Source organism: Leucoraja erinacea, chromosome 19 (genome assembly GCF_028641065.1).
Source record: "Leucoraja erinacea ecotype New England chromosome 19, Leri_hhj_1, whole genome shotgun sequence".
Lineage (NCBI taxonomy): Eukaryota > Metazoa > Chordata > Chondrichthyes > Rajiformes > Rajidae > Leucoraja > Leucoraja erinaceus.
Genome location: NC_073395.1, coordinates 1595851 through 1607361, shown reverse-complemented (window position 1 = coordinate 1607361; position 11511 = coordinate 1595851). Strand labels below are relative to the sequence as shown.

The window sequence follows — 11511 nt, the reverse complement described above, 5'->3', positions numbered from 1 at the left end:
TTTTGGGGAATGGAAAGTGTCATGAGCATTCTGGTATATTTAACATACAAAATGGAAGAATGGCCCTTCGGCCCACTGAGCCTATGTTGCCCATCAATTACCCATTCACACTCATTCCGTGTTTTCCCTCTTTCCCTCCCACAACTCCGCATGTCTTTGGGATGTGGGAGGATACCGGAGCACCCGGAGGAAACCCACGAGGTCACAGGGAGAACGTGTAAACTCCACACAGACAGCAGCCAAGGTCAGGATGGAACCAGGGTCTCTAGTGCTGTGAGGAGGTGGCTCTGCCAGATGCGCCAATGTGCTACTGTAAGGATAAAGGGGAAATCTTTTAGGACTGAGATGAGAAAAACATTTTTTACACAGAGAGTGGTGAATCTCTGGAATTCTCTGCCACAGAATGTAGTTGAGGCCAGTTCATTGGCTATATTTAAGAGGGAGTTAGAAGTGGCCCTTGTGGCCAAAGGGATCAGGGGGTATGGAGAGAAAGCAGGTACAGGATACTGAGTTGGATGATCAGCCATGATCATATTGAATGGCGGTGCAGGCTCGAAGGGCCGAATGGCCTACTCCTGCACCTATTTTCTATGTTTCCAAGGTCCCTGGAGAATGAGAATGGTGAGGTTGATGTCGAGGCAGTGTGCTTTCAGATTCCAGTGAAAATCGCATATTTATTTCCAAATTCTTCAAGGATTTCTGATCAATGCAATCTTGCAAACAGTCTGTGTCAAACATAAAGCGCTGCTGAATCAAAGAGGTTTCAAAATTTATCTGGGGCACCCTTCATTTATTTCATTTACATTTCAAAGTGTCGGCACTGGATCTTTGGCTCATTTTCCACAGCCTGTAACCTGGTGATAACATTGACAATCTGTGCATCAGGGTCCCTCAATGTACAGATGTTGTCTAGCCCACCCCACCTCCTATATGTAAAGGTGGGGGTCGAATCACAGGTCAGAAAATGCGTACAGTTATATAATAAGAACAAATAAAACACAAATTATTTGCAGACACTTGCAATGAGAAAGATGCAGCTGAAATTTATTTTGTGCACCAAGACTTCATGTACAAAAGAAAATCAATCATTTATTTACCAAAAAGAGAAAACTGAAGTCTGAATTTGATTTGCGCAAGTTCATAAGTGATAGTAGCAGAATTAGGCCATTTGGCCCATCAACAGATTATTCTCTCCCTCCTAACCCCCATTCTCCTGCCTTCTCCCCATAACCCCTGACACCTGTAGAAATCAAGAATCTATCTATCTCTGCTTTAAAAATATCAATTGACTTGGCCTCCACAGCCTTTTGTGGCCATGAATTCCACAGATTCAGCACCCTCTGACTAAAGAAATCCCTCCTCATCTCCTTCCCAAAGGAATGTCCTTTAATTCTGAGGCTGTGACCTCTGGTCCTAGACTCTCCCACTAGTGGAAACATCCTCTCCACGTCCACTCTAGCCAAGCCTTTCACCACTCGGGAATCTCCAAAAGCACAATAAATTATTGCTTAAGAAAGAACTGCAGATGCTGGAAATATCGAAGGTAGACAAAAGTGCTGGGGAAACTCAGCGGGTGAGGCAGCATCTATGGAGCGAGGGAATAGGTGACGTTTTGGTGAAGTTTTGACGTAACCTATTCCTTCGCTCCATAGATGCTGCCTCACCCGCTCAGTTTCTCCAATCTTTTAGGACTGAGATGAGAAAAACATTTTTTACACAGAGAGTGGTGAATCTCTGGAATTCTCTGCCACAGAATGTAGTTGAGGCCAGTTCATTGGCTATAATTAAGAGGGAGTTAGATGTGGACCTTGTGGCCAAAGGGGTCAGGGGGTATGGAGAGAAGGCAGGTACAGGATACTGAGTTGGATGATCAACCATGATCATATTGAATGGAGGTGCAGGCTCGAAGGGCCGAATGGCCTACTCCTGCACCTATTTTCTATGTTTCCAAGGTCCCTGGAGAATGAGAATGGTGAGGTTGATGTCAAGACAGTGTGCTTTCAGATTCCAGTGAAAATCGCATATTTATTTCCAAATTCTTCAAGGATTTCTGATCAATGCAATCTTGCAAACAGTCTGTGTCAAATATAAAGCGCTGCTGAATCAAAGAGGTTTCAAATTTATCTGATTTGAAACAAAATTATCGGCTGCCTCACCCGCTCAGTTTCTCCAATAAACTCTTGCTATTGAGGGAGTGCAGCGTAGGTTTACAAGGTTAATTCCCGGGATGGCGGGACTGTCATATGCTGAGAGAATGGAGCAGCTGGGCTTGTACACTCTGGAGTTTAGAAGGATGAGAGGAGATCTTATTGAAACATATAAGATTGTTAAGGGTTTGGACACGCTAGAGGCAGGAAACATGTTCCCGATGTTGGGGTAGTCCAGAACCAGGGTCCGCAGTTCAAGAACGGAGACGAGGAAACATTTTTTCTCACAGAGAGTGGTGAGTCTGTGGAATTCTCTGCCTCAGAGGGCGGTGGAGGCAGATTCTCTGGATACTTTCAAGAGAGAGCTAGATAGGGCTCTTAAAGATAGCAGAGTCGGGGGATATGGGGAGAAGGCAGGAACGGGGTACTGATTGGGGATGATCAGCCATGATCATATTGAATGGCGGTGCTGGCACGAAGGGCCGAATGGCCTACTCCTGCACCTATTGTCTATTGTTGTTCTGCAGGTTTCAGTGGTCATTTGTAGCAATCACAAGCACTTCAGTGAAAAATGTCCCACTCAGTTATTCATGTCGCTCTTCTAGGGAGATGCTAACTACATTTCCTTGTCTCTGTACTGTACACTGCTCAATGACAATAAAGTCTGAATCTGAATCTGAATCTGATCCTATGATGGTAGTTAAAAATAATCAGCACTTCATTTTTTTTAAAACAGAATTGATGAATAATCTGTGATTTAATACGAAATCTTCAGGCTACAATATCTTGAGGAACTTGCGGGTTATGCTGAGTTGTTCTGAAGTCGCCACATGTTCTGTCCCAGATGGCTCCTTGCCCCAGCTAGAATGGACTGGGGGTGAACATCGCTTTATTGGGTAGTAATCTGTTGGGGAAAGAGCTAAATTGAGTGCAGGTAGACACACAAATGCTGGAGAAACTCAGCGGGTGAGGCAGCATCTATGGAGCGAAGGAAATAGGTGACGTTTCGGGTCGAGACCCTTCTTCAGGCTGATGAGGGGCGGGGAAGGGGGGGCGGGAAGAATAAAGGAAGAGGCGGAGACAGCAGGCTTGTGGGAGAGGTGGGAAGGGGAGGGGAAGGAGGGAGAAAGCAAGGACTACCTGAAATTGGAGGTCAATGATCATACCGCTGGGGTGTAAACTACCCAAGCAAAATATCTTTTTTTAAATTTTTAATTAATTTTTAAAAGAAGAGAGAAAGAACAACAGAGGGAAAAAGTGAGAAGTGAAAGGATAGCTCGAAAAAGCACATAGAAAAGACCCCTAGACTACCAAAGTAGCTAAATACGAGGTGCTGCTGCCCCAGTTTGTGGTGGGACTCACTCTGGCCATGGAGGAGGCCCAGGACAGAAAGGTCGGATTGGGAATGGGAGGGGGAGTCGAAGTGCAGACTGAGTGCAGAAACAGTGAACAATCTAATACAGTATAAGGTAACAGTAACACACTCATTAAATAGGGCAGCTCAGCGGTTAGAGCTGCTGCCTCACAGCACCAGAGACCCGGCTTCGAGCACTGGGCCTCTACTCGCTGGAGTTTAGAAGGTTGAGGGGGGACCTCATTGAAACTTGCAGAATAGTGAAAGGCATAGAAAGAGTGGATGTGGAGAGGATGTTTCCACTGGTGGGAGAGTCTAGGACCAGAGGGCACAGCCTCAGAATTAAAGGGCGCTCTTTTAGAAAGGAGGTGAGGAGGAACTTCTTTAGTCAGAGGGCAGTTAATCTGTGGAACTCACGGGAGTACTGATTGGGGATGATCACATTGAATGGCGGTGCTGGCTCGAAGGGCCGAATGGCCTCTACTCCTGCACCTATTGTCTATTAGAAACATAGAAAATAGGTGCAGGAATAGGCCATTCGGCCCTTCGAGCCTGCACCGCCATTCAATATGATCATGGCTGATCATCCAACTCAGTATCCCGTACCTGCCTTCTCTCCATACCCCCTGATCCCTTTAGCCACAAGAGCCACATCTAACTCCCTCTTAAATATAGCCAATGAACTGGCCTCAACTACCTTCTGCGGCAGAGAATTCCACAGATTCACCACTCTCCATTTGAAAAAAGTTTTCCTCATCTTGGTCCTAAAAGATTTCCCCCTTATCCTTAAACTATGACCCCTTGTTCTGGAATTGTTCTCGTATTGAGGTAGTTGAGGCAGGGACTTTCACAACCTTTAAACAAACATTTGGACAGGTACATGGATAGGACAGAGGGATATGTGGGCCAAACGCAGGCAGGTGGGACTAGTGTAGATGGGGCACATTGGTTGGTGCGGGCAGGTTGGGCCGAAGGGCCTGTTTCCATGCTGTACGATTACAAAAAGAGACACGGAGTGCTGGAGTAAGTCAGCGGGTCAGGCAGCATCTCTGGAAGAGAAGTGTCCAGAACCGAACCATGTTCTCCACAGATGCTGCCCGACCCGCTGAGTTACTCCAGCATTTAAAGACTCATGATGTGCAAAGTGAAATGGCTTGACGTGCAGGGTACCTGTTATACGTGTCTGTCGCCTCCCTCTCTGCCCGGGGCTGGCCTGAGCTGCGGGTTTGTGGCGGGGAGACGCCGGCTGCTCGGATCCACGGTTCACATTGAGCGGCTGCAGAGAGCTAGAGTGGAGGAGACGGCTCCGGTAGAAGGCCGGCACCTCCTGCCATTGCAGCCCCTGCCACTGTAGCCTCCCTTCACCCGGCGCCTCCTCGCTGAAGTCATAGTTCCACCTGTGTTCGGCCGCTTCAATATTGGCCCTCAGTAGATGCTGGATGTCCTGCTGCATCTGGCGGTGACCTGCCGGGCCGAACAGGTTCCTCCGGACACGGGCCGGCATCGCCCCGACCCCCAGTCCCACCTCCTGGTCCTCTGTCGGGGGATGCATCATCGTCACCCCCAGCAGTAGGACTCACACTCACGCACACACTCACAGACACACACACACACACACACACAGACACTCACAGGCACTCACTCACACACACACACACAGAGACTCACACTCACACTCACACACACACACACACACACACACACACACACACACTCACAGCCACACACACACACACACAGACTCACACTCACTCACACACACACACACACACACACACACTCACCACGCACACACACACACACACACACACACACACACTCACAGACACACACACACACACACACACACACACAGACACACACACACACACACTCACAGACACACACAGACACACACTCACACACACACTCACTCACAGACACTCACACTCACGCACACTCACAGACACACAGACACACTCACACACTCACACACTCACACACACTCACACACACTCACACACACACTCACACACACACACACACACACACACACACACACACACACTCACACACACACAGACACACACACACACACACACACACACACACACACACACACACACACACACACACACACACACACACACACACACACACAGACACAGACACACACAGAGACACACACTCACACACACACACACAGACACAGACACACTCACACACACACACACACACTCACGCACACACACACTCACAGACACACACACAGAGACACAGACAGCCACACACTCACACACACACAGCAGCTTCACAAACGGCTTACAGCGGCCTCGCAGCGTCAGAGACCCGGGTTCGATCCTGACCACGGGTGCTGTCTGTACGGAGTTTGCACGTTCTCCCCGTGACCTGCGTGGGTTTTCTCCGGGTGCTCGGGTTTCCTCCCACACTCCAACGACGTGCAGGTTTGTAGGTTAAATGTCTTCGGTAAAAATTGTAAATTGTTCCTAATATGTTGGACAGTGTTAATGTGTGGGGGTCGTCGGTCGGCACGGACTCGGCGGGCCGAAGGGCCTGTTTCCACACTGTATCTTTAAACTGAACTATTCTGCAATTCTCTGACGATCATTGTCAGCTGCACAACCAGTCAGTTCCCGCTGTAAACTCAACTGGGCTGTGGAGGGGAGCGGCATTACTGTCACAGGCGGCGGTAAACAGCGGCCGGGCGGCGGCATTGTGTGTGTGTGGGGGGGTGGTGGGGGGATTTGGGAGAGTCACCACTGATTTGGGAGGGTGGGGGGAGTTTGGGAGAGTCACCACTGATTTGGGAGGGGAGGGGAGTGAGGGAGAGAAGGGAAGGGAAGGGAGGAGAGGAGAGGAAAGTTTTGTACAGTTGGCAAACTTGCGGCTCAGGCGCCAGCGGGTAGTTGTGTAGCAAAGGGCTTGTCCCACTTACGTGTCTGATCGGCGCGCTGTGCCGTGCCGCGCTCTCCCGCGTTGGCAGCGACAGACTCCCGGCCTCGTCGCCATAAAGTGCCACCCGTGACCCAGCTCAAATACATTCTCACCACCCCCCCCCCCCCGGCGCCACGATTCCCGCCCGGGGTCCCGCGGCGCTAAATCCCAGTGACTGTGGGGTGATGGATTGTACAACAGACACACACACTCACACTGGCGCACACACTCACACTGGCGCACACACACTTACTCACACTCACTCTCACACACACGCACACTCAAGAATCACAGAACAGTGGTCTGATTAGTACGGGTGACGGGGGTTATGAGGAGAATGGGGTTGAGAGGAAACGATAGATGAGTCGTGATTGAATGGTGGAGTTGACTTGATGGGCCGAATGGCCTAATTCTGCTCCTATCACGTGAATTTAGCAGAGGAGTGGGAGATTATTATTATGGTGACGACTTGTCCCTTCCTCGATCCCCAGTGAGCGATTCCAGGGAGAGTTGGTGGGTGTTTGTACACGGACCACGGTGTCACAATAACATGGTCTTGGTTGCTTTGGCAGAAAGTGATGGCAAGTGTAATAATCCCCAGAGCAACAATCACCAGAGCAACAATCCCCCAGAGCAATAATCCCCAGAGCAACAATCCCCAGAGCAATCACCAGAGCAACAATCACCAGAGCAATAATCCCCAGAGCAACAATCCAGAGCAACAATCACCAGAGCAATAATCACCAGAGCAACAATCCCCAGAGCAACAATCACCAGAGCAATAATCCCCAGAGCAACAATCACCAGAGCAACAATCCCCAGAGCAATAATCACCAGAGCAATAATCAACCAGAGCAACAATCCCCAGAGCAACAATCACCAGAGCAATAATCACCAGAGCAACAATCCCCAGAGCAATAATCATCAGAGCAATAATCATCAGAGCAATAATCACCAGAGCAATAATCATCAGAGCAACAATCCCCAGAGCAATAATCCCCAGAGCAACAATCCCCAGAGCAATAATCCCCAGAGCAATAATCCCCAGAGCAATAATCCCCAGAGCAATAATCACCAGAGCAACAATCACCAGAGCAACAATCCCCAGAGCAATAATCACCAGAGCAACAATCCCCAGAGCAACAATCACCAGAGCAATAATCACCAGAGCAACAATCCCCAGAGCAATAATCACCAGAGCAATAATCACCAGAGCAATAATCACCAGAGCAATAATCATCAGAGCAACAATCCCCAGAGCAATAATCCCCAGAGCAATAATCCCCAGAGCAATAATCATCATAGCAACAATCCCCAGAGCAATAACCCCCAGAGCAACAATCCCCAGAGCAACAATCCCCAGAGCAATAATCCCCAGAGCAATAATCATCAGAGCAACAATCCCCAGAGCAATAATCATCAGAGCAATAATCATCAGAGCAATAATCCCCAGAGCAACAATCAATAGAGCAATAATCACCAGAGCAATAATCACCAGAGCAATAATCATCAGAGCAGTAATCCCCAGAGCAATAATCACCAGAGCAACAATCCCCAGAGCAACAATCACCAGAGCAATAATCACCAGAGCAACAATCCCCAGAGCAATAATCCCCAGAGCAATAATCCCCAGAGCAACAATCCCCAGAGCAACAATCCCCAGAGCAACAATCACCAGAGCAATAATCACCAGAGCAACAATCCCCAGAGCAACAATCCCCAGAGCAACAATCACCAGAGCAATAATCACCAGAGCAATAATCCCCAGAGCAACAATCAATAGAGCAACAATCACCAGAGCAATAATCACCAGAGCAAAAATCCCCAGAGCAACAATCCTCAGAGCAATAATCACCAGCACGTTGAAACACTGTGTTCCCTGTTGCAACGTCAATCCTATCACTAACATAAGTAAGATATTTTTTAGAATTTATCATACTCATGATCATAGTCGCACTTTATTAGCCAAGTATGTTTTGCAACATATGAGGATTTTGATTTGCCGTACAGTCATACAAATAAAAAGCAACAAAACACACAAAACACATGTTAACATGAACATCCACCACAGTGACTCCTCCACATTCCTCACTGTGATGGAGGTCGGGGTCCTCGAGCCCCCCGTTGACGGGGCGATCTTGGCTCCCGTAGCCGGCGGTCGTGCCCCCCGTGTCGGGGCGATCGAGCTCCTGCATCGGGGGGGGGGGGGAATCTCATCTCCCGAGTAGAAACCTTCTACTTCCCGACATCGGTCTCTACCCGAGACTGCGAACTCCTCGATGGTGAAGTCCGCAGGCCGCGGTTGGTGCGTCGATCCCAGGCAAGGGATCGGCTCCGATGGTAAGTCCACGGCCCTGCGGTGGGGCTCAAAGTCAGTCCCGAGCGAGGCCGCCAGCTCCATGATGGTAGGCCGCAGAGCAACCAGAGATACGATCCGGAAAACAATCGCATCTCCGGCAAGGTAAGAGATTGAAAAAGGGTTCCCCCCCCCAAGGTGAAGGTTGCAATCTTCCACCCCCTCATGACCTTATACACCACTATATAACATAACCCCTCAGCCTCCTGCCCTCCAAAGGACAAAGTCCTAGCTTGCCCAACCTCTCCCTGTAGCTCAGGCCCTCAAGTCCTGGCAATGATTTTGTTCCAAGGTTTCACCACCGTGGAGTTTCATGGACAGACACATCGATGAAGTCTTCACACACGACAACTAAAATCACTTCACGCCCTTAACGTTAAAGAGATCTAATTGTACATCTGTTTAGTGGCATTCTTGTGTATACTGGTGACTCTTTACCAAGCTCATCGATAAATCATCGTGGCCACAAACGTTTTTTATGCCAAAGTTTCACTGGCAACGACAGTGGAATTTCATATAATTATACATTTTCTTTGCCATTGCACTGAGAGATGTTCTCACCCACTGGGACGCACGCACACACATGTACACACACGCACACACGTACACACACATGCACACACACGTATACGCACGCACACACACACACATGCACACATGTACACACACGTACACACACAGGCACAGATGTACACACACGTACACACACGTACACGCACACACACACACACATGTACACACACACACATGTACACACACACACACACGTACACACACACATGTGCACACACGTACACACACACGTACACACACGTGCACACATGTGCATGCACACACACGACATGCACGTACACACACATGCACACACGTGCACACACGTACACACAGGTACATGCAGGACATGCACATACACACGTGTACACACGCGTGCACACACGTACACACACGTGCACACACGTACACACACGTACATACACGTACACACACGTGACATGAATTCATAATCCGTTACGTTTAGACCTACGGCTTTGTGACTTGATTTGCATCGATTCCAGTTTCGCCAGCCAAGTAATTAGCTGGAACAAGAGAACAGGGGGAAGCACACTGTGAAATATTTGTGATTCAATCTCCAGAAATTCACCAGCACTTGGCAAATATCACTCCAGGCTTAACATTCTCCACAGGCAGGCTAGAGGCAAGGTTGTGGCTGCGTTTATTTCAGCTGGGATGTTGCGGGAATGCCAATCTCTGAGGCTCAGAGTGCGCAGGCAAGGGTTAGTATAAAGGGTTTGTGTCTCTAGAGAATGGGCCCTGCCCGGATTTTCTGCCACGTGTCAACAACCACAAGTTGAACAAAAACCACCTTGATATTTGCCCTTTCTTTCAAATCAATCCTACGACAGTGAATTCTGATGGGAAGGTACAGAATGGAAATAGGCCCTTCGGCCCAACCGACCACCCATTGCCCGTTGACACTAGTCTAATCCATGCCCAACACACCAGGGGCAATATACAGAGGGACAATTACCGTACAAACCCGCACGTCTGTGGGATGTGGGAGGAAACCGGAGCACCCGGAGGAAACCCACGTGGTCACAGGGAGAACGTGCAAACTCCACGCAGACAGCACCCGAGGTCAGAGTGGATACAAAAATGGGATAACACACTGTAGAACCAGCGTGAACATTAATCCCAAAGAGACAGGCCTGTGCTCCTGTCCACTAACATGGGCTCATTTCTGCTAGTGGAATAAATATAATTTTCAGTCGGGTTCGATGTCACGAGTTTGATACGTTGAAGCAGCGAGGTTTCTCCGAACCTTCTGCATTATGCAAACCGTCCTGGGGGCCGTGTTGGAGTTGGATTCATGGGGCGTTGGTCTTGGAGGGGAGGGGGCTCCTTAAACTGCGGAGCATCCTGGACAATACAGCTCACACACGCTCCATGACACACTGGTCAACCTGAGGAGCACCTTCAGCAACAGTGGTTCCACCAGGATACAGCACAGAACGTTTTGAGCGCCTTCTTCCCTGTGGCTTCAAACTTTACAACTCCTCCTCATTCGTGCGGGGGGAGGGACTGAGACTGAGACTGGGGGACCCGAGGGGCGGGGTCGCCACTTTAATTTCATATCTCATGTATTTTGTGTTATTTATGACTGTTGACAGATCAACTTCCCTCCTGGGATAAATAGTTCTATCGTATTGTGTCGTATCGTAAACAGCCGACACTGTGGTATTGTGCTTTCATTCATCTATTGGGGCTGGAGTTTTCTTGGCTGTCACAGTGACCAGAGTGGAATACCTTGTTGTTTATTCCAGATATAACCGTATAGTAACCATATAACAATTACAGCACGGAAACAGGCCATCTCAGCCCTTCTAGTCCGTGCCCAACACTTACTCTCACCTAGTCCCATCTACCTGCACTCAGAGCATAACCCTCCATTCATTTCCTGTCCATATACTTATCCAATTTATTTTTAAATGATAAAATCGAACCTGCCTCCACCACCTTCACTGGAAACTCATCCCACACAGCCACCACTCTCTGAGTGAAGAAGTTCCCCCTCGTGTTACCCCTAAACTTTTGTCCCTTAATCCAGGATTTATACCCATCTCGCTGACACAAGAGAGCAACTAATATCATCAAAGACACCTGGCAAGCGCTACCGCAGCATGCGGAGCAAAACCACCAGATTCAAAAACAGCTTTTTCCCT

The 11511-nt window shown here is 48.8% G+C and overlaps 1 protein-coding gene across 2 annotated transcripts in view; it reads right to left on the bottom strand.

Annotated features, from left to right (window-relative positions):
* Positions 1-1047: 1047 nt before the first annotated feature.
* cdkn1d (cyclin-dependent kinase inhibitor 1D) overlaps positions 1048-11511 on the bottom strand; it is a 30042-nt gene continuing 19578 nt past the window's right edge. Inside the window, exons 1-2 of one of the 2 annotated variants that reach the window (XM_055650034.1) lie at positions 4672-5113; positions 1048-3051 (exon numbers count right to left, since the gene is read on the bottom strand). In XM_055650034.1, coding sequence (XP_055506009.1) covers positions 2924-3051; positions 4672-5056 — 513 coding nt within the window. In that variant the 5' untranslated portion in view covers positions 5057-5113 and the 3' untranslated portion in view covers positions 1048-2923. Of the gene's footprint in view, positions 3052-4671; positions 5114-11511 lie in introns of those variants that run through there. The other variant, XR_008725004.1, reaches the window with a different exon arrangement.